Genomic DNA, 24,530 nt, shown 5'->3' with positions numbered 1-24,530 from the left:
AATCCCCCGGGCCCCTTTTTCCACCTGTTTGGGGGGGGGGGGGAGTTTGAGGTGTGGAATGGAGTGAGGTCCAATCAGCTTCCATATGCAAAAGACCTTGAAACGCTGGGCGGGACTGCACAAAGCAGCCAGTCAACCCAGCCAGCGTCTTCTGAGTGGCAGTTCTTCCGGCCAAACACTAAAGGAGTGCATTTTGGAATGTTGGACTACGGCTTTATATATAAGGAGAGATTGAGTAGTGGTCCCACAACATTCTATGCACTCCAAAATCAGTTGGCTCCATGATGTGTCAATCACAAGGTGTCTCTATCCACTGGCTGTGTTGCCTGAGTTTTCTCCCACCCACTGCAGCCTAGGCCACTCTTTTCTGATTGGGCCAGCGTTTCAAGGTCATTTGTATATGGAAGCTGACTGGACTTCACTCCATTCCACACCTCAAACTCCCTCCCCCCCCACGAGACAGTTGGAACTGTCAGTTGCATATGGGACCTGCTGTATTCTGAGGTAAAATATGTCTGCACTCACAACACATCACTTCCCCTTCAAAAGAAACAAACCCAATAACACAATCATGCCACACCACAAAAAAGACAGATCAAACCACAAGCAGAATACCACAAGGCAAAAAATGATAGGAAAAGGTGCCAGCAGTCACCCCATTAGACTCTGCCCTCCAAACCAGCCATTCCATAATGGGGAACCCCTGTTACCAATCTCCAGGTGGGGGCTGGAGATCACTCAGAATTACAACTGCTCTCCAGATGGCATTGATCCGTTCCCCTGGAGAAAATGGTGGACTTTGTGTCCTTATACCCTGCTTAGGTTGCCATGGCAAATTGATTCTGAGTGCCCACGGCCTTGGCATTCTCCCAGAGCCTCTTTCTAGCGCTCATTGTATTTATTTCCACAATGAGCCTTATTCCTAGTTAAAACATATTTTAAAAGAAAATATTTAAAGCTAATTTAAGTTCCCATTGATATATTTACATACAATATGGTTTACTTTAAAACGAGTTAGAACTCTTCATTGTGATTTTTTAAATAATCAGTAACTGATACAGAAATTGCTCTCTCACATCATCCTACATGTGCGGATACATAAGCCTGTCCTCCCATCGACATGTGTGTGACTCACATTCATGCTAATGGGCAGAATGCAGAGGCAACGGAAAGAAAATAGACCCCTGACTGTGAAAATAAATGTGCTCAGTTATTTTCAGAGACAATGCTGAAATCGAACAGCTTAAAAAAAAGAAGGATATGCTGTACCACAACAACTTTATCAAAAAAATGAAAATATTAATATCATTTTAAGCTTACTAATCATGGGCTTCACCATTTGCTCTTCCTTTTGTGATATCATTAAATGGACATCACAACCTTATAGATGGGTGAACTGCAAAGAAGGATTTTAGTTTAATAGTCATATTGAGGCTGAGGCAAGCCTTTCAAAAACAAGGTCAAACGATGACACCACAGAAAATAAAAACAAAACCAGTTTTCCCCTGCCCAACCCATGGTGGTTCATAAAAATGGTGCCCCCATGAAATCCTGGCCAGAGTACAAATGCACCAACAGTCCCATATACTCCCAGAGGTGACCACATGACCTGCTCCTTGTTTATTCCTAATTTCTGTTTGGAGCAACTATAGGGCAAACTATAATGTGAGCAGAGGTGATGCTTGGATGACTCCCTCACTTGTGCCAAGAGCATGACCCTTGATGACTTTGTCTCTTCTAACCTAGATGATCATATTAGGTGACGAAGACTTTACCCATTATGTCTAGGAACTTGTGAAGACATAAGAGGATTCCTGATTTACATAAAGGTAGCCTTCACTCCACCCTATTAGTAGGAAACTGGTCAAGTGTTCAGGCTGCATCCATACTGGATATTGCACTATCGTCACACTGTAGCAATGTTTTGCTATTGGAGTCTCCTGTGTGGACAAGGCAATCCAGCTGCAAGTGATTGTTCTAGCACAATGACAGTGCAATATCCCATGATATGTGGGGGCAGCCTCAGACAAAATCCATGTGGCAGTGGAGAACTCAAATGGGCCTTCTGCTTGTCATGACTGATGTTCGGGGAGCTGCTGAACCTGAAAGCGACCTGAATGTCTGTCAGAAATGAACACAGGGTACTTCACATACAAGAAATGTATTGAAAGAAATTATATGATTGCTCTCGATCTTTTACCATGCATCCATAAGGAGGTGGGTATCTGAAACAGGGTCAGGCAGCTTGTGTCAGAACCCTGAGGTACGAAGCTCACAGAGCCTTAATATTCTACTTGGTTTGCAGAGTGGGATGCATACGCTCTGTTCAGGCACCACAATGATCTGGGACTGGTTTCAACCACAGATAGCTGCACGAACCCAGATTAGCCTCCCAGATACGCATACCGGACCGGTTTCTTTGTAAACCGCAGTTACTGCAGTTTGCTCCTTCTCCACCTTCTGGATGATAGCGTGAGCTGTTCTGTCTTCCCTTGTGTTGCTTGGCTTCTGTCAAAACCTCAGTATGTACGCCGTTTTCTTGCTATTGGTCAGCCAAAGTAAATGGGTAGGGAATGAGCAGGGGAGTCTACAGCAGGCCAAACCTACTTGGAGATCTCCCCTTTTAGTCTAGCCACTTCAGTGATTTCCATAAACTTTAAAAATCTGAAACAAAACAGATATTTCACAGCCTTCGCCCCCTTCCCCTTTCTCTTTTACCATTTCTTCACGTTCTCTAACCTCAATTTCTTTCAAATAAAACCTTGGGAATTAACACATGATCGTGGCCAGGTCCCTCACAAAACCTGATCTCTCCTGGGATGTAAAAGATTTGAAAGGGGCGCCCTTTTTAATGAGATGAATGTTTGGCAGCAGGCAGTTTGTGAGCTGCTTTCAACCGTAACTGTGTTTTGTGGGGAGCACCGTCAGTGGAATATGATGGCAGACTGAACCAAGAGCAGGGTACTGAACAAGCACTTCTGTCCCACAGCCTTTTAAATTTTTCCTCAGGAAAGGCAGCCCAGACATGCTTGATGGATCATCACTAGTAGGGAGAGCACAGAAAACATCAGACAGAGCAAAGTGCTGTGGGAGCAGCTAGATTTCCTTGGTCACTTTGTCCAGCTGACTCTGTCAGTTTGGTGTAGTGGTTAAGTGTGCGGACTCTAATCTGGGAGAACCGGGTTTGATTCCCCACTCCTCCACTTGCACCTGCTGATGTGACCTTGGGTCAGTCACAAGCTCTGGCACAGCTGTCCTTGCTTGAAAAAGAGCAGTTTGTGTCAGAGTTCTCTAAGCCCCACCCACCTCACAGGGTGTCTGTCGTGGGGAGGGGAAGGGAAAGGAGTTTGTAAGCCGCTCTGAGACTCCAAGTGAAGGGCGGGGTATAAATCCAATCTCTTCTTCTTCTTCTTCTTCTGTATTCATATGGCTGAGAAGAGTACTGTTATTAACCAGATTTATACATTTCAGGTGACTTTCCTTGGATAATTCCTGCCTTTTGGATTTTCTGGATGGTCCTGGCTCTGCTCTAGTCTTCTGGTTTTCTGGTGGGCCTCTTCCTTCTTTTCTGTTCAATGTTACTAAGCAAACTGCAGTTTCTGAATTCAAATGTAGCATGAAGCAGGGGTTAGTACTAACTTCAGTTTATAAACCTGGTATATACTACAGTTTAGAAGCTCCGTTTCACTCACACCAAGCAAATCACATTTTGGCACCTGCATTCAGAGTCTAAATAAATCCGAGTAAAATCAAATGATGGTTTATAAGCCATGAAGTCTGAATGCAGCCATGCTGTACAATCTCTTTGGAAAGTATGTTTATATCAGTCATACAAGTACAGCATATATACCTGTGCAATGACTAAACTGGACGTTTGTCCTGCTTACCAGCCCTGCTACACAACCAGATGACAAATGGACTCTGTCTCGTATCTCAGCCCTCACTGATTCCAGAAAGAGAAACTTGGTTTAGGCTGCGACTTGGTTGGCTTGGTTTAGGCAATGGACTTTCAATGCACTTTCCAACTGGATTTTACCGCGTGAACTGGCAAAATCCAATTTGAAAGTGCATTGAAAATGGATTGAATGTGGATTATTTAGTGTGTATGATCACAGCCTTATAGTTCCTAGTAAACCACAGGACATGTTCTTATGCCTCCTTCAGTGGATTCTGCAAATACCTTTCCATACAGTCAGAGCCCCTTCTGCATTGCCATTTTTGTTACTGGTTTGTCCCTATTGCTTCAGGGTTCCCCCCAAATATGTTTTGCTCTCTCTCTAGTAGTTCCAGAGGGAGCAAAACACACGTGGAAGGGGGGGGGGACCCAAAGCAATAATGGCAAACGAGTGACAAAAACAACATTGTGGAAGTGGCAGTCTGGGAGACAGGAGAACAAGGATCTAGGATGAATGGTTATGGCCTTACAGGAGAAGGTATGGACCAGTTTCCATAAAAGATGCCCTGTGTCTATAGGAGGTTGTTCATGTTATACATGTAACAATTACAACCGGAAATAAGTTAGTCTAAGGAGCACATATTAAAGAAGGAGCTGCTTCCCACAAGTTTTCTGCTTGCGGAGGTGGCTTTCTCCTCCTTCCCATCTTCTCTGCAGACCCTTCAACGATAAAAAAATTGAGATGTGGGGAGGAGGTGCTTGTAAATAAAATGTCCCATGGCAAAGGGAGGGGGCTGCAATAAGAAGAGTGAAATTGGGTAAAGCTGGTTCCCTCCCTCTTGTGTAAAAGCTCATAGAATCCAACTTCATGCAATTTTATCAGTGAGTCTAAGCTTTCTAAACTCAGTTAGTTCAATGAACTTCTAACTCTGCTTCGGACTACACGTAGGAGACCCAGTGTGACACGGTGATCAGAGAGCTGGACTAGGATCTGGGAGATCCAAGTTCGAATCCCCAATCTGTATGGAAGCTCCCTGGGTGACCTTGCGCCAATCACACATTCTGGGCCTAACTTACCTCAAAGGGTTGTTGTGAGGATAAAAATTTAAAAAACACTGAGGAGAAAGGAGAGGTGTAAATGAAATCCACAAATAAACTGTAGTTCACCTAAAATCCAATTTTATTTAGCCTTAAATCACTACCAATAAACACACACACAATCACAACTCTTTGTACTGAGCTCATTGTCCTTTCGGATTCCGGGGGGTGGGGGGAATGCTAAGAAATTAATTCTAGATAAAATATTAAATCCATGGTTAATCTGGAAGGTATGAAAAAAATCCTTCTGATAGCTTGGAGTATGAAATGTTAAAAAGACATTTCTGCAGTCTGTCTAGACTCCAGGCAATTTAGGCAAGATCAGATTCTATTGTCAGTGCAGGTATTTCCACAGTCTGTCAGATCACTCAGGAAGAGAACAACCCCCCCCCCCTGAAAACACACACTAACCCACAATACCTCAAATAATAAATAAATAAAACAAGCTGTCCTGCCAGTGCTGTGGCAGCAATCTGAACGTAATGACTTTAGACAGTTTAGCAATTATGATAACGATACAGCAAGATGTTTCTGCAGTCATTTGTGAGCAAAGCAACTCCCGCAAAAAGGAGACGCGAGCCAAAAATATGAGTCATGCTCAAGCAATTTTGCTATGGGCCATAAAATCACTTTTGTGTGAGTTAAAGCTAAATCTGTATGCACTCTATAATGTTTCCCTACTGCGGCGAGATGGAGATCCCGGTATCCTATCACAGATAATGACGAAAAACAAATTCCGTCTATAAAAGCTGATTGCTCCAAGAGTCACCCTTGACTGTTCCAAGAACTGTAATGCAGACGCCACGTTTTATGCTGCATTCAGCAACAAAGAGGCAGATCCCATCAAACACACACCACACTGACTTCAATGTAGTCAGATTTTAATATGGAGTGGGGGCGGGGGAGAATAGGCTTGCTGCACACTGCATTCCACCAGTTAATTTCCATTGCATTGACTCTTCACATGACAGTCTTCGGAGGCTCTTCTCCACCATTTCAGATTTCCTTACATCAATACTCTGCATAAACTTTTAGCCAACAATAGAATGGGCTGGTTCATCCTCTGTCTGTAGGGAAGGCCATAAGAACAAGGAGGCCCAGGAGGGCTAGTGGCCAAGAGACAGAGCTGGAAACCAGGAAGTCTTTAGCACAAAATCTCACTCCATAATGAACTCACTAGGTGGTAGAGTTGCCAGCTCCAGGGTGGGAAATGCCTGGAGATTTCAGGGTGGAACCTGAGGAAGGTGGGTTTGGGGAGGGGAGGGAACTCATCAGGGTATAATGCCATAGAGCCCACCCTCCAAATCAGCCCTTTTCTCCAGGGGAACTGATCCTCTGGGGAATTAATTGTAATTCCATGAAATCTCCAGGCCTCATGTGAATGTTGGCAACCCTATTTCTCTGTGGCTGCTGTGGCCCTTGGTAGTCAACCACAATAGTATTGCCAGTCTTCAAGCCTTGGTTTCTGTCAGTAAAAGGCAGGACAGGGGGAAGGTCCATTTCCAGGGCTGTTTTTTCCTTTGGGGGAGGACTTGTTGGGGTCAAGCCTGCCAGCAATCACCAGTCACCTTGATACTATGTAACTTGCATGATTCACCCAGGACCGACGGCTTGCCACTGTTCAACAGCAGCCCCCCTACACAAACTAGTATGGTGTAATGGTTAAAGTTTCATACTAGGATCTGGTACAAATCCCAACTCTACCGTGGAAGCCTCAGGTTGTTGTGAGGAAAAAATGAAGGAGAGGGAATTATCTACGTTGCTTTGGGTCCCCACTGGGGAAGAAGCAAATAAATAAAATAAATATAGCCAGGGAGCAGATAAAAGGTAGGTAGGTTGGTGGGTAGGAGGTAGAGAAGAAAGAGGGGAAAGGGGAGGATATGGGGGATGCCATGAGGAGAAGGAAGGGGGGGAGAGTGATGCAGGAGAAAGTGAGGTATCCCCCATAAGTTTTTATAGATCCCTCACTTTTGTGTGTGTGTGTGTGAAAGAGAGACAGTCAACCGTATTGAACATTCTTTTGTACAAAAAGGGTCATTATTGAATTAAAATTCAAAATCTATATTTATTGTTAAAATATCTGGGTATCTCAAATGGAAGCCAATGGCAAAAACTCCCTCTGATTTTGTAGGGGCTGGAATGCCTTCTGAGCTGACCGAATGCACCAATTAATTGATAAATGCTTCTAGCCCTGATGCAGCCTGCGAGCTATTCAGTGTTCTATTGAAAATGAAAGCACACATATTCAGCGCATCTATTTTTTAAAAAAGTCAAGTACCTCTCCCACATCATAGATCCAGATCCTTCCTTCCGAATCTCCAACCGCGACTTCTTTCCCAGCTTGGGCCCAACGAACTCGATTAAGGGCAGAAGCTCCTTCGATCGTTACACTGGCTGTCGGAACCTATCGAAAAAGAGTCTCATGTAGAGGGTGACAACATGGTGAGGGCTTCTCCCCCTCCTTATAAAACAATATGCTTGTGTCAATCAATGACCCATCCGTTTAACACTGCTCAGAATGCCAGGGGGGGGGGGGGTGAAGAAGAGAAAGGCTGAAAAGGATTCATTGTTGCTCACTCACATTCTGTACGAAGGAAGAGAAAGAAGAGAGAAAGTGAAGAGGAAACATACTTTCCCACAGCCAATGGACAGGAAGCAACACAAATGTTTCTTTTTTTGTAATGAGCATGGAGACATGTAAAGGCCACCACAGATTCATTTCTCATTGTGGCCTTACATAGGATCAAAAGATAAGTTATGAGTCAGCTGAGTGGCAAGGATTAATGAGCTCAAAGGACCAAGAAAAGAGGAGAGTTGCAGGGCTGTGAACATTTGAATGCCCAAGAACAATTAGAGATGGAATTGCATAAGAAACAAAAGAAAGAGTGACCAAAAAATGAGACATTCATAATTCCCACCCTTCCGGTACCCGCAGCCCTTATTTACTAGAGAATTGCTTAAAAGAAAACCCTCATGATACACTTGCAAGGGATATGCTCAGCTCGTCCTCCTGAACGCTGCCTTGGTGGGAGACAGTCTAGGAATCATAAGGATCATCTTTACTTTTTGGGTGAGAGAGAAAGGTGCAAATGAAGCCTCAGAGGATCTTGGAGACACAAGCTTTCATCTCAGCTTGCCCGCCTGCTGGCCTGCTGGCCCTGGCCAAGGCATGCTCACCTGCAATTCTCTATCAACAATAATGAAGCCTATTTCTATGGACAGCCTTGTGGAAGCCAACTTTCATGAAAAACAGTTGGGGGGGGGGAGATTGAGGTTGATTCTTATGTCCATCTGCTTCCTGATTATTAACTTCTGCTCCTCAGTCATATTGCAAGTGGTTTGCCACTGATGCGGAACAAAACCAAAGTATACACACATCTTCCAGCATGCATCTTTGAAACTGACTATCAACTGGAACCTCCGGAACAACCTGTTCCGTAGAAGGTCTTTGTTATCTCCTTGAAGTTTATAGAATGATGCCAAGGATACACCTACAGCAGGTGAGCTGTGGGTTGCAGTTACTACCTTTAACAGCCCCGAAATAAATATGGATACCAATGGCATCATCCACGGATGTTCTCGTGCAAATTCCATCTATTCTCATTAAGTTTGTTCAGAAGACATTCCTGGAAGACTGTATCCTTACCTGCTTTCAGAAACTGTTGGTAAGATCAACGAAATTTGCTTCCAAGTAAATATGTTTGAAAAAACAATGTTTGCAAAAATACATGACTCGTATTACACACATACACACGAATCCAAAATAATTCAGCCTTTAGCTTTAAGCTATTTTATATATGTACTGCTTAAACAAGGGACTCTTGTACAATTCTACAGAGCCTTTAATTCTATAGTCATTTCTTTATAAAACATTTTTTAAAATACAGTTTTAAAGTAACATTGTGTCTTGAATGACAGGTTTTATCCACACACTGAAACGGAGGAAAATAACTTGACCAAACAATATTACATCTTAGCTGATTTTTACTTACAGAAGACCAGGAAGGAGGAGGAGAAGCCTGCTTGGAAATGTATATCACTATATAATTTGAAAAACAGTCTACAAAACAGGCTTAAGGAGAGCTTTGCAAAACCTGATAAAATTGGGGGGGGGGGATTAATCACCCACACACAATTGTTTTTGTGTGGTCATTCATTAGTTTAGAAAGCTTGGAAGCACTCTCCAAATGTGGATAGGCTCCTGAGAAATCCAAACGGAGTTGCCAGTCCAACAGATGCATGTATCTGACGAAGAGTGAGATGTGAAAAGAAGCACTGCAGTAGTTTTTCCCCTTTAAATCACTGCATCCATTTCTAGGCATAAATCAAATGCGACAACTGGCTTTCCTGTGAAAGGAGCTGTGGAATTCGAGATCCAGGAAGCCCTATAGGAAGCAAAGCAGTCCTTGTGCACCTTTCACTGGGTAGGCCCAGGCCATCCAATTCAGAAAGGATTCTAATGAAAGAGTTAAGTGTTATTGTCTGGGAGGGGGGAATTCTGCACAATGCAATACGTGTACTGCAAGGTACAAATCAGCGTATAAAGGAGCATAAATATTGGGGTTTGCATTAGGTTTTAAGTAAAACGTATGGAAACACACACACACAAAGCATCAGCAATGGCTCAGATGGTCTCTGTTTTGAATATACTGTTCTATTATTGTGTAGGTTTATGCAAATTTTGACTGATGAAGAGCAGTATTTCCACAAGTTGGGGCTGTTCTGTGTACAAAAGAGAAAATATCATTTGCAGTCTTTAGATCTAGCCTGGGTATGACCCCCTGGGTATGACCTAATATCCACTAGCAACATTTGTTCTTCCTAGCTTCCAGGATTCATCTAGCTGCCAAAAATTAACCTTCGCATCTAAACTTGCCAGAAAAATAATGCAGAAGTATTTTTGCTCCCACAGTCAAATACTGACTGGGAATCAATAAGGCTAGGTTTGACCCTTATTAGGACTTATTAAATAAATTTAAAGACACATAAACATCATGGGGACCAAATGCAGAAGCAGTTCACATGAAGTATTTGGAAAGTGAGATAAATGTTCTCTACATAGTTGTCCGTAGAACAGCTTGAAAAATAATAACCAGTATCCAATTTATCAATGCAGGGACTCCAAAAGAAGTTTTGTTGATTTTAGGACTGGGAGGACTGTCCGTAGTGCTGTAGCTGATTTCATTGCTTGTGGACTAGTACTATGTTGATGCTTCTCTTTACACCCATTATGGGAGCTTTACGTCTTCTTTAGCATTCATATAAATGTCTGACATTATTCTGGTTACTCTGTACTACTTTCTGTTGCTAGTAGCCTGATATGTAATCCAGAGATGCCTGCAGATTAGGATTTAATTTGTTAAACACCGTGATCTGAAAAGCATTATTTGAAAACAAGTTCAATATAAATCAGCAGGACTTTTAAAAATCATGATACCAGTCCTTTGGAGTTGCTGCCTCAACCTCATCCCCATGCATATGATTTTGGGAACAGATTCATGGGTTTAAAATGGCTGGACAATTTCCATCCAAGTACTTTGCTTAATTTGCTGTGGATTAGGTTCTTGGTGTTTCAGACATTTTCTTCTTTTTCCCTTTCCTTTAGTAACAAAGCAGTCAGATATGTTAGTCATGTTATAATTTTTTTAAAAAAAAAGAAAAAGAAAAAATGTTATAAAACCCACTAAAGGACTAGTCCCTTAGATTTCAATGGGAGCAATTTTAAGGACATGCTTAACTTTCCTATTGAACCCACCAGGGCTTCAATGTGCTTAACTTTTGGCTCGATCATTCTGGAGGAAAAAATCATTATAAACTAATCGTTCTAAATAGCCAGGCAAAGGATCAAAGAACCAATTGCTTTCAGTTCTGAAGACCCGCAAAGAGTTTTCTTGTTGGCTAATATGCTGCAGCCCTGATTAGTTTTTCCTGGCACTTGAACACTTGCACAGAATCCTTTCTTCCTGCTGATGCTCAAGGAAAAAGTTTATCTGCCCAGCACAGGTCAATGGTTCAAGTGAAGCAACCGTAAGCCAAGCAAATGGTTTGGGTCCAATCCTGCTCACAGTTCCCCACGCTTGCAATGCATCATTTGCAGTGGAAGGTCCAGGTCAGTAACAGTGGCCAGGATTCGCACCTTTCATTGAACTCTCCATCTGAGAAGAAATGATAAGCGTTTCCATTTGGCACTCGATATTAAATACCCTTAACGGTAACACCTGTGGGGATTTGTCCATCTCTCCTTCCCTTAAAAAAGAAAAAAAGAAAAACCAGAGAGAAATCCTGTCCTTATTCATCCTCTTTCAGCTGCATGCTTTATAATTAAGTCGGCTCTGCAGCTTCCTGCTCCGAAGACTTCAAAAGACCTTGCGCCTCCACTTGACAATCCAGTTTGCTGTACTGGTCCCTCCTTACCTGTCTAAGGTGATTTATGGCAAACAGCAGTTTTTAAAAAGTCCTTGCATTTTCGTTCGACTGAAATGTATATCATAGTTACATGTAAGAAGGAATTAATATCCACCTCACCCCCCAAAAGATGAAGAAAATATTGTTGCTTTGATAACATGGTTTATTCTCCACAGGACTTCAGTCCACATGTATACAAATCCACTACCTTTGTGGGCTTCTCTGTGCAGTTGATGAAGTCAGCTCTGCATCGCCTTCAGGACTCAGCTCTGTTAAGGCAGCCTTTCTGCACTTTCTGAAATTTCTGCTCTTATAGCCTCACACTGCTATTCTGCGGTTCACGAGATTATCGTCTTGCTTTGTTTCCATACTGTTTTAAACTCAACCGAATGCTTTAGAAGACTGATCTTACAAGGTTTGAACTGTTAAGTTTACTACTCAGCACACGGCAAAACAGATTTACAATGTGTGGTGCAGATAATTTTTAAATCTTGTCTGTGACATTTAGAACACTAAGCCGCACGATGGTTCTCTCAGGGAGGAAACGAGTTCAAGGGGACAATTTCTGTAAAATCAAAATTGTGCTCGGTGATTTCACCCTTGGAAAGAAGGCAAATCTTGCAAGCCTTTAAAATTCAGGCTGATATTAAATGAAACAAATTTGTAGAACCACAACAAAGCTACGGTAAGATATATTGATTTCCGAGTAGAAAATGCATCTTCCCACAAAGCTTTCTAGCTTCAAGGTTTCAATGAAGTATGACTCCTATTTCTGAATTTCTGCCTGCTACTGGAATAAAAGCCTTTGTCCTTTTTAGGATGTCTGCGGTATAAGAAGGTTTGCAAAACAGGACAAAAAGTTTGTGTGTGCTGGGGGGGGGATATCCTGTGATGAAGAATAAAAACACATAAATGATTATTTAGGTATAAATTGCATAAACTGCTCTTCAATTCAAAAATTAAAATCTCACATCTAAGAGAATGGTAATAACCATCTCAAAAAGGGAAATAAAAATATACCACCATTATCAAACCATTCCTTAACGCTGATGACATTATGATTGATATATTTGATGGACATATAAGCTAAATATAAATATTTTTATGATATTCTGGACATAATGTCTATTCTTTAAAATAAAGGTAATCTTAGCCTGTTCCTTTCATCATGATAAAACTGCAAAACATTAGCCTGGATACTAAGAAAGGTTTGTAAACAGCCACTGGCCTAGTCATCTATGGGGAACAAAAATCACCTCCAGATGACTAAGCAAAGAAACTTTACAGAAATCTACTTTTGTGCTATAAATTAGAGACTAGTAAAATATTTTTATGGGTTAGTAACTTGCACTGACTTACATTCAAGGGTGATACTTTCAGAAGGGAACACTTGGGAAGATAAATTGTGCACATTTCAGAGGAAGCATACGGCAGATTTTTAAATCTCTTTTTTTAAATCTCTTTTTAAAACTGCAACTGTTTTTTTTAAAAAAAACAAACCATTTTAAAAAGAACTCTAACAAGGAGTACTATGTAAATCTTAAAATACAACTGAAGGTTAATAATAGCCTATTCCATTTCCACTACTTCTCTATCAAGCCCTCCCTTCACCTTTCCTGTTACAACAGATCAAAATAAACAAACGACATTAAACAGTGGAAGTGACCCACTAGAACATTCTCTATCCTAGAAGCATCTGCACTGCTCCAGTGGCAACTCAGGCTCCAGTGATGTTTAGTCAAAGTAGGATCGTTTCACAATAGTTACAGATGGTCTGTTCTAGTGCTGCAGTGCAGAAAGAGTAGCGAATTAACCCCAACCTTAAAAATTACGTGGAAGTAAATTCCACTGATTTCTGTGCAGTTGACTTCCAACTGAAACGGCAAACCTATGGAATCCCATATATGTACACATACCTGAAAGAAGTTCCTCTGAACTCTGGGGGATGGACTTCTGTGCAGATATAAATAGGATCAAACTCCATGCATAGTTAAGGACTTCAGCTATGCAGCCCAACCTCATGCCTCTTTGCTCATAAGTATGCCCTCCTGTATTCAATGGGATTTACTCCCAGCTGAACGTACCTAGGAGGACTGCAGTCATCATGACTACTCTCCTGGAGCATAAAGGAGAATTTGAGACTATTTCCCCCCTTTTTGTTTTTCTATTCCCTAAGCAAAGATTACTTTCAGAAGATAAGAACAACATCAGAAATAAGAAAGCGGCACTTCACATGTTCAGACTTAGAAAACAGGGGATGCACAGGTGAAATTTGCATGTGAAAACTGTGCAGTTTGCCCTGGGTGGAAGAGAAGAATGCCCAAGAGCCACACAGAAATGCAGATGTGCAGGTTACCTACACTTCCACTCTTGGCCTCCCCTTTGAGAACAGGAAGCAGTTCTAAGTTGGTAACTCTATAAAAGGGCAGAAAAGAAATAGGTCTAGAAGTTTGGGCTTTGTTTTTTTGTTTTTTTTAAGGCTTCCCTATAGGGACACTGTCTCCTCTATGCTCTGAATGGGGCCTAGATGCAATGTGTGGTGGTGCTAATGATTAATGAAGATAACAGTAATATATATATATATTTTTTTTTAAAATGGCGCTAGTTGCACACATAAGCAACGATCTCATGTGTTTGCTGCCCCCAAAGTTTCCCTTACTGTATGCTTATGGATGTTTCCTTTTTTTAGAGTCTTGAAGCATGGCAGCGAGTGCAAGGATGAAATAGTGTTTAAACTGTACGTGGAGACCAATGAGGGATCCTGCTGGAAAAAGGCAGCGGAGGAAAACTGGGCTCTTTGTCCCTCGAAGCGTAGAAGGCCGAGAGGAATTGGGGCGGGGTTGGGGTTGGTGGCCAGTGATCTTTGAAACGCACAAGGAACAAGAGAGAAGTCAATTTCCACTGAAATTAACAAGCAGCAGACGGGGGGGGGGATCGATCGCAGGAGGGATGGATTTGATGCAGGCTTCTTTCTCCTCCTTCCTTCTACCTTTGCAATACAGGGTTTAAAAAAAACCCGACAACACTCAGCCCCCCGCCCCCGATCCCTCCCCCCGCCTCACCTCAGTATCATTATTCAGGTTCCAGAGATCCAAGCGGCCCATCCCGTCCACGCAGGCAAAGAGCGCGGGATGCACTGGCGACCACATGACGTCGTAGACATAGTCGGCATTGTCTTCAAAGGAGTAGAGCGGCTTGTTGTGCTGCGAGAGGCAGAGAGAAGCATGAAGACTTTGTGGCGCTACTGCTGCCTCGGGCTGTCTGGCGAGTCTAATTAAAAACTTTGCACATTCAACCAAGTGTGGGGGGGGAGGGGAAAAATAGGGAGAATTGGCCCGGGGAAGGGAGGATGGCCCAAAACACTCCACGCAGATAAAGGGAGCTGCAGCCCATTAGCTCCCTGGGGAAGGGGGGGGGGATTTTTAATGCATGTTGTTCGCGCAAATGAATTGAAGTTTGCAGTCTGCCCTGATAAGGATCAGGAGATTCCCCGGCAGAGGGAGGGAAGCTAAAGACTGCCACCTAGCGGCGTTTGCGAGGCTGCAGCAAGCACTTGGCGAGTAAACACACACATACAGGCAGGAGCAGGAAAGAGAGCGAATATACAGCTATATTTTGGAAAAGGGAAAAAACAAAAGGTAGTGTGCACACCAAAGGCTGCAGTCCTAAACCATTTGAGGATATCGTTCCCATGTCTGCACTGAAGGAGATGCTTGTGTAAAAAGAGGCCCCACTTAAAAAAATTCATTTCTATTTACATTTCTGGTCTGGTTTTTTAAAATAAGAAATGGGAAATTCAAAGCAGTCCCAGATACACAGGAAATCTTGACATGTTGAACCTTACAAGCCTTGCTGGTGAATCGGATTTCTGCTACCTGTTTCTATGTATCAACGACCTGGTTCTGACAATCGAACACCCGAGTGATGGTTGTTGATGTTTCTTACTTGTAAAAAATGGTTTGATTGGCTACACAGTGCAACATCAGAAGAACAAACTTGTGTGCAGCTGGCTCCATCTTTTCTGTGAACTGGAAAATTACCACCTCCAAGACTGTGAGGATGGCAAGACAGGAGAGGACAGACCACAAAGACTAGCCCAGCACCGGAGAACAAACAGATCTTTCAAAAGGCCAGGAGAGCTCGACTGCCTGGGGCAGTTGCTGAGAAGACCCTGTCACACCTGCCTGCTTCTGGAAGTTGGAATCTGCAAAACAGGGATACCTTTCCCTGATCTCATCCCAGGCAGGTTCACAGAGGTGGCAGTTGTCTTTAGCTCATCTGTATTTTATATTAAAAGGACTTCTTTTATGTGAGGGGACATGTGTGAGGAGGACTGGGTTTAGGATATTTCCTTCTTGAAACATGCCTCAGGAAGTCAATCTCCCATTTATTTCCTAACGTGTGTATAAGGAAGAAAGAACTGGTCAATCCTCTTCCCAAGCTCCAGTGGTGTTCCTTTGGTTGCTAGCCTACAGTCTGTGGCTGATCAAGTTACTTCCACCAATTTCCTTTGCCCTCAGCAGGGTTTCTCTTCCTAGTCCTTTTTCTTCAGAATAAGGCAATACACACTCGCACATCTTCTCAATATTCTGAAAACCATCTTTCTCTCTCTCCCTCTCCCTCTCTCTCTGGCCTCCCTACCCCATCACCAAAGCATTGACAGTGTATGGAGGGAAGCGGCAAGGTTCAGAGAGCACAGCTGCTAGGAGCGCATGGGGCTGGTGCTTGACTTTTAAGTGCAGATGTGTCATTTCACAACAGACTGGAAGTTGGAGGCAAGTTTTAAAAGTGCACCAGGATTGTAAGGTATAATTGGGTGCCATGAATTATTCAGTGCATCTGGCTCGCCTTAGTTTGATTTCTGAATAATGGCTTTGCTAATCCCCGATCAATTAATGTAAAATGAAATTTAAATGATAATGAAAACTCTAGAGATAAAAAGAAATTAAGTATTCTCATAGCATGTGACAGAAATTTAAACAATGGGATTTTTACACGCATGCATGTGTGCGCGCGCAATAGCTTGTACCCGACACATGCCCTTTCAGCGATCGGTATTAACTCTGCCAGGTTTAATCATCTCTTTATGAGAAGGGCATGCTAGAGATCATACAGAGCATTCAAAAGCATAATAGCATCTTCCATTTATGAAGTGTGACTGAATTTCTATTAGTCTGCATTCCATTAACATTAATCGCTTTGTCTATGCCTGTAATGGTTGTTCAGGATGGTGTGCCTTAGTCCCATATCTTGGTGGCCATACAACCATGGGAGAGAATTTCTCCACTCTCTTGCTTCCCTGATTGGAGGTGAAATCCTTCTCACCACATCAGCTGATGACTGGATGTGACAGGCGGGATCGACAGGGTGACTCAGGCCCAGCTAGAAGTGTGTCTAGGGTTGCCAGGTCTCCCCTGGCGGGAGTAGGGGGTAGGGCTGAGATCCAGGTTGAGAAACTCCTGGAGATTTGGGGGTGGAGCCTGGGGAGGACAGGGACCTCAGTGAGGTACAGTGCCATGGAGTCCATGTTCTTTGGGGGAAGTGATATCTGTAGTCTGGAGGTGTGCTGTCATTCTGAGGGATCCCCAGGTCCCACCTGGAGGCTGGCATCCCTAGCTCAGTGATGGGCTGCCCTGCACTGCACATTGTTTCACAGATCTGTCCCATTCATTTAAGAAGCGGGGAGTGGGAGCAGTGTTCCCTCTAAGTTGAGTTAATGTGAGCTAGCTCACAGTTTTTTAGCCTCCAGCTCACACGTTTTTGTCTTTGCTCAGGAAGGATGGCTCCAAGGGAGCCTACTTGTTATGTGGAATGGCTAAAGCCTTCCCTGTTTTACCTCGCTGCTCTCCATGTTCTAAGCACTGGTCTTCCCAGCCTGCCTCTCTTCCAGTATCAGAGCTGGCTGGTGAGGAAAGAGCTTTGGACAGAGCATAAAAAGATGAAGTGAGGGATGGGGGAGACTGGTAGTTGCTCGCCGTGTCCCCCTCACCCCATTCTCCTTTTTGAGGCCCAAAATGGATCTCTCCCTACCCTGCCCCCACTTCAAGCATGAATGGTGCAAACTTGTGAATAAATATGCATAGCTGCTCCATCCCAGGCTGAAGGCACCTGTACCTGACTACAGAGCATTTCATATTAGCAGGACCTCAGATTCTGAAGAGGCAGCATACAAATTCTTTAAATAAACAATACAATGACTATGCATGACCCAACAAAGTTGTGGAGAAGGGGGGGGGCAAGTATCTAATGGCCTTTGGAGGGGGGCAAGGCAAGCAGAGGCAGGCTGGCCATTTAAACTTACAGGGAAATTTCCCAACGGGCTGCTGTCAACCAGGAGCAAGCAGAACCAAGCCCCAGCAACTCTGCTAACACCTCGGGGACCACTCGGCTCAGACCTTTCGCCATAAAATGACAATTAATAAACACTTCCCTTGCTCATAGGCACAGTGCTGAGGAGCTGGTGATTGTGGGATGGTTGGGGGCAGGAACCAGGGCTTTGATGCCTGCTGCCCCTCTTTTCACATTGACAGTACACACACAGAGGGGTCATGTCCTCAGGACTATAGTACTGTCCTACTGAAGCCAAATGCAGTGGCTGGTTTCAAGAACTCACACCCATAAAAATGACAAAGCCAGTCTTATCTAGCAGAAGCCTGTCCACGTTGTGATCGTATGAGCCATATGGGACAATCTTTCCGCAGGCTTCTTGATAAGCAAACCCTTCCTTCTGTAGCCTGCCTCCCTTCTTTCACAAAGAATTACTTGCATGCCCTCCTCCCCAAAGGGAAACAAGTATACCTACATCTTTGTTTTAGGGCTAAAGTTCCAGATGGTTCCCCCTATGCATCTGCATGGAAAGATCTTCCTTAATCCAGGAGGCGCCACACGGTAAGAAGCTTGCGACTTAGAGGAAGGCATGTGGACATGTTCGCAGGTTTTAACTAGTATTTAACTGCTTAAAAGCTACAGTGAAATCTATCAGCTTTGCTTAGTTCATAACGAAGCTGGGCTCTACACGAAGGTACGTCTCTGAACTGTATTTCCATAACATAAAGCCGTATGAGCACAGTTCCTTCTCTCAGCAGAGTCCCACTTTTTTCCATTTCCTTCTCTGTTCACAATCTCACTATGAACCTGTCTATTTTCCTCAGGGGAAAATAAACAATTATGTTTGCTGAGGAGTTACTACAATTCGTTAACCACTTATTTAAGTGCTTCAGAATTGTTCCCAACCAAGAATTTCCAAGAAGAGCTATTATATCTCTAATGACCAATGGTCATCATCTTCGTAAAATAAAACTCCTTGAATAATTTAAAGGAATCCATGATAGTTAAACCAATTACAGCCCAGTTTAAACACTTACTGTGGATACACAACTTGTACTTTACACATGGCACTTAAGATTACCATAAACATATATCAATTTTATACCGTTTAAATGTCCGGATTTCCCCCAAAATTCCTGGGAATTGTAGCTTGGTGAGGAATACTCAAGTGTCAGTGATAGCTATCCCCTCCTTCACAGAACTATAATTCGCAGAGCTGGAATGATGATGATTATTATCCCAATGCGGCACAGATGTCCCTTTACATTATATACCTAGAAGAAAGGTATGGAAGACTGATACTCATTTTAAGTCCAGCCTTTCCTAGCTATAATAAAGTCATAGAAGTGCTCCTACCATCCAACATCCAAAGAGCATTTAATGTAGTAGATCATATCTCACCCTAGAGCTGTGGTTTTCAAGGTTTCTTAGATCAGAACCTACATTTAACCCTTAAATGGCACAATGGGAACTACTGAGCAGCAAGCACACAACAGGAAGCCGCATAATATCACAAACAATGACCTCAAGTCACATGACAGGAAGAGAAAAAGCCAGTGTTATAACACTACCAGGAATGTAGGCAGCAGGCACAAACCAAGCACCCGGAAGTAAAACATAGGAACAAGCCAGTACAAGGTAGTTCAAAGATACCCTTTCTTCCTTTAAAAGCTTTCCCCTGTCTTCTAACTTTCAGTCAGTTAGAGCTCCAAATAATGCCACCAGTTTATATGGATGGTAGATACAATAAACTCTAGATAAATAGAGGGCTGGCTGGCTGGCTGGCTGGCTGGATGGATGGATGGATGGATGGATGGATGGACTTCATAAAAGTTGGATGGATAAACTTTCTAAAAGTTATGTAAAGCTCTCAACTCTATGACACAAATAATACATTGCATGTAAGCTAGTTCTTGCTGCATTGGACTGACCTGCCAAAATTCTCAATTTCTTGTTTTATTTGGAGAAAAATATCACAGAACAGGTTGTGGCAGCTGGGAAAATCATAACTAAGTAACAATCTATTGCTGTTTCTGCAGAGGTGGTCATCTAATTTAAGAGCACTATAACAAGCCTGATACAATTTTTTTTTGAGGTTCTGTCAATTCTCGGTCTATAAATGTAATGGCTGTAAATAGCTCATTCCAGGAATGTATCTATTTGATCATCTCCTCAAAACCGTTTGTATCTATTCAGGAGGAGCAATGTCTTGAGATAACTTAGGGTTTTAAGCAAGTATACTGAACTGATTCATAGCAAGCCACTCCGATGCATTTATGAGTGGAACAAACAAGATTTTTAAATGTATTGATTATTGGAAGAACTGCATTACCTGTATAACTTTAAACTCGCTAGTGCTCAGCTATTCTCCTCAACAAGCTGAGGAAGACCAGCAGTGCAATCCTAAATAGAGTTATACCCTTCTAAGTGGCTCATTGGTTAAGATGCTGACCTACAGACCAGAAAGTCTGTAGTTTGGTAGTTCAAGACCCTAGTGCCGCATGATGGAGTGAGCTCCCGTCTCTGGCCGCAGCTCCTGCCAACCTAGCAGTTCAAAAACAAAAAATTGCAAGTAGATAAATAGGTACTGTTTCGGTGGGAAGGTAACAGCATTCCTTGCGCCTCAGCGTTTAGTCATGCCAGCCACATGACCATGGAGAAGTCTTAGGACAGCGCTGGCTCTTTGGCTTGGAAACGGAGATGAGCACCACTAGAGTCAGAATTGTCTGGCTTTCGAGCAAGGGAAACCTTTACCTTTACCTAAGCTAAAGGAATGGTGCAGCTGTGCTTTGGATTGCACTGCAAAACACTGCGTCCTGAGCTGAACTCCAGTATGTTGAGCACTGGCCATGGAAAGAGCACAGGTGCTGCTGATATATGCAGGACCCTATTTGGTGGTGTGAACTTCTGGAAGGGAGCAGAGGTATGATCTCACCAGGCCAGGTTTGTGGGCAGCAGATCAAGAGAGCCAGGGAACAGAAGCTGAGCACCAGGGGCTATGCCATAGTGAGGAGCAATCCCAGGGTCAAACCCTATAAGGAACTGTCAGTACCACTGAGTGATCTCACCATACTCTCGGGGTGTGTGCAAAGAGAGGCAGGAGGCATAACACCCTTGTTCTCTACACATATGTACTAGCAGCTTTCCAAAACCCTGCCCCCCCCCCAAAGCAGCTCTGTAAGGGCTTGACACCCAGCGTGGGGGGCTCTGCAAAATTGTAGAGGGTTGAAAACCACTGTCTCAAGGCATTTGGTCTATGCTTTGCTGTAGGGGAGGTTACAGTAGCTGGTAGACTTGCCAGAAGACTCCTCTGAGGGAGGGAGCTTGGCCCGCCATCCTGATAAAACCAGGTGCCAACCGAATCAAAGAGGTAAAGGTTTCACTGACAGAATATCTTTTTGTTGTGGTTAATGAACAAATATAAAAACACAACTGTAGAAGATGAGGACGCTTCCTTTTGAGATTTTCTTTAAACGAAATAATGGCCCCCATAATAATCAAAGTCCATTTCTATGAAATACTTGGTGCTACTTTGTGTTCTGTCTCACTCCTCTCCATGGTGGGCTTGAAATTGTGAAGGGTCACAGTTGCAGGGTAAGAATATTTGCATCTATAAATCACTCTTGCTGCTAAGATGCTATGAAGTGCTGGTTTGCTTAATTGATCTGTATGCCACGGATTTAAAAAAAATGTACTTCATTTTTGCATAAACATGTGGAAACTATTAGAAGAGGGGAATGAAGGAGGGTAAGAGGGAAAGGGCTTTCAAGAGCAGGCTCAGTCTGGAGATAACATGGTGATTAGCATTTTGTGGTTTCCTTTAAAGTTAGGAGATCCTGGCTGAGTTTAGAGGACTGAACCAAGAAAAAGAACCTAGTCAAAGTTACAGGAGATTTAGTCTGAGTCCATCTTAAATTCTGAGGGCATTGTCATAAATGATACAGCACCGCTAAGGTTAAAATGTCTCAGATGTGAATGTTGTTAATGAAACACAGCAGCAGCACCGAGAATTTTCGGCTCTGCCGTTAACTTTAATCTACAACACAGTGAGAATCAACATGGTGTAGTTGTCAGATTACGACCAGAGAAAGTTGAGTGCAAACCCCTGGCTAGTTATGAAGTTCACTGGTGACCTTGGGCTAATCACACTCTCTCAGCCTAATTTACGTCATTTGGGAGACGTGAGGATTAACAGAAGTCGATAAATCTTGAGCTCCTCAAAGGAGAGGCAGTATAAACATATAACAAAACAATATCCACTTCTGGATCTCCATTAAATTCTCTCATTCTGTTAATTTTTTTTTAATATGAAGAACAGTAAAAGGAAATGCAGTGGTGATAACTGTTAAGAACCAAAAATGTTGATTGGATACAAAATAATTGAGCCTATGTGTAATGTTTCTGCTTGACCACTGAAGAAGGCCAGCAGGCCAAAACATGTCTGTTTTAGGGTCACATAAGGTCCTAATTTTGAAATATTTCATATTGAGGCTACATTTGAGCCTATAATTGTTTTTAAACCAATTTGTAATAACGTGTATTAATTTTGTATAATTTGTATTCTCTATATATTGATGTTTTATACTCATAGAAATTAATATTGGGCCCCTTATTTTGTATCCAATTAATCTTTTTGGTTCTTAATTCTTTTTTTGGGGGGGAGTGTTAAGTTTTTATTCCCCTCCTTGTTTCTTCTATATCTCGTGATACTGTTAAGACCAATCATAAATTGGACCCTGGTCCAGTTATAAGACACGGACCACCAGCTGAACACGAATGCTGTACCAAAAACAAAAGGCCAACCTTTGTTCAAACAAATTGACATTCTAAGCCAACAATGGGTTTACATGCAAATTACAAACATCCATGATACACAAAAATTCTCATATGGTATGGAGAATACAGGACTAAGGAGACCTGGGTTCAAAATCCAATTTGTCTTTGACCCCCCCTGAAGGTGACCCCGTCACTGTCTCTCAGATTAAAATACCTTACCAGGTTGTTTTGAAGGAGAAATGGGGGGAGGGCGACTCTGTGTGTGTTAATCTATGCTCCTTAAGGATGGGCATACAGATGTAATGGAGAAATGGTTTAAGTATCAGTTGAGAAATGCCTAATGATGAGAAGAAGAGACGGTGAATTCTTCAAGCCAGACACCACCTGACTTTAGGAAGCGTCAGCCTGTCAGGCAGCAGCGATTTGAAGACATGTTTTGGGGTATTTGGGAAGGGGAGTTTGATGCTGACAGGTAAACTGGTGATTTAGTTAATCTCCTTAACGTTTTAAGCATTTTGCTCAGAAGTGACTCACAACAGGCTGGAGCTGCAGAGCTTATGATGCATTAAGTCTGGTTGCTCGGCTCGTCTGCTTGATAACCGGTTAAGTACAAAAAGGCGAGCTGCCCTGGCTGAAGCCTGCCCGGGAGCTACAGAGAAGGGCTCTGATTCCGTGAGCAGGAAATTGTATGCTGCACATGTTCAGAACATTTTCTTTTTTTGCATTATTTCACATACACATAAGAACATAAGAGATGCCAATGTTGGATCAGGCCAAAGGCCCATCCAGTCCAACACTCTGTATCACACAGTGGCCAGAAATACCAGTGCCATCAGGAGGTCAACCCGTGGGGCCAGGACATTAGAAGCCCTCCCACTGTTGGCACTAAATGGTTCCGGGCAACAACTACTACAAAAAAAGAAAAAAGAAAGTCCTGCCTCTGATTAAGCCCCAGTCATTAGCTTTCAGTGCCAATTAAGAAATGAAAGAAGTCTTGGCATCTCTGACCTGCCATCGAGTTCTCCTTTTGTATATCTAATTTCTGTGCTACATTCCTTGCCTGTGTTCCACCACTACAAAATAATTTAGGAATAGGCCAACTAGGGCAGGGCAATTGTTAAACTAGGTGAGCTTCCTGATTCAAATAGTGGCGGGTTCTGGATGGCTTCCTCCCTCCCTGCTCTGACTGCCAGCTGCATAGGGACTCCAAGAACAAGGACACTTTGGTCTCTATCAACACCCATGGCTAGCATCACCAACCTCAACGTGGTGCCTGGAGTTCTCCCAGGATTACAATTTATCTCCAGAGATCAGTTCTGCCAGAAGTAGGGTTGCCAGTTCTGGCTTTGGACATTTCTGGAGATTTGAGGACAGTACATGGGGAGGCCAGAGTTTGCAGAGGGCAGAGACCTCAGTGGGGAATGTGACGCCATAGAGTCTGCCCTCTAAAGCCACCAGTTCCTCCAGGGGAACTGATTTCTGTAGTCTGGAAATCAGTTGGAATTCTGGGAGAATTCCAGGCCCCACCTTGAGGTTGGTAACCCTACCTGGAGGAAATGGGAGCTTAGGGTGGACTCTTTGGCTTCACAGGCCAGCTGAGCTCCCTCCCCTCAGCAAACTCTGCCCTCCCAAACACTGTCCCCAAATCTCCAGGAATTTTCCAAGCTACAGTGGGCAGCCTTGGCCAGAGTTCAAGGATAGGGTTGCTGGGACGAGTCCTGAATAAGACTGCAGCTGACCCAAACCAGAAGTGGTATCACTTCCAGACAACCATAGAGGAAAATAATAAAGATTAGAGGGACACCTAGAGCGTAGCCCAAAAGTTACATCACTTCCAGGTCAAGTACCACCCTCACCCTTTTTCTCCTGCCATTAACATTAATGCTGGCAGAAATGCAAACATGGCAGAAGGGACTTGCCCGCTAGAAGTGGGCACTTGATGAACCTGCACAAGGGTCTCTCTCTCTCTCTCTCTCTCTCTCTCTCTCTCTCTCTCTCTCTCTCTCTCTCTCTCCCACTCTAGAGCTCA

General features: G+C 43.2%; 1 protein-coding gene across 1 annotated transcript in view; it reads right to left on the bottom strand.

Moving 5' to 3' along the window:
• The window catches only part of DYNC1I1 (dynein, cytoplasmic 1, intermediate chain 1), a gene marked incomplete at its 5' end in the record, with an annotated part of 137,295 nt that overhangs the window by 15,164 nt on the left and 97,601 nt on the right, over positions 1 to 24,530 (bottom strand). Inside the window, 2 exons of the mRNA XM_015410934.1 lie at positions 7,272 to 7,397; positions 14,461 to 14,601. Of these exons, the coding sequence (XP_015266420.1) occupies positions 7,272 to 7,397; positions 14,461 to 14,601 (267 nt within the window). The remainder of the gene's footprint in view (positions 1 to 7,271; positions 7,398 to 14,460; positions 14,602 to 24,530) is intronic.

This window comes from Gekko japonicus, unplaced genomic scaffold, assembly GCF_001447785.1.
Source record: "Gekko japonicus isolate JY-2015 unplaced genomic scaffold, Gekko_japonicus_V1.1 scaffold231, whole genome shotgun sequence".
NCBI lineage: Eukaryota > Metazoa > Chordata > Lepidosauria > Squamata > Gekkonidae > Gekko > Gekko japonicus.
This window is presented reverse-complemented; position numbering and strand designations above follow the sequence as displayed.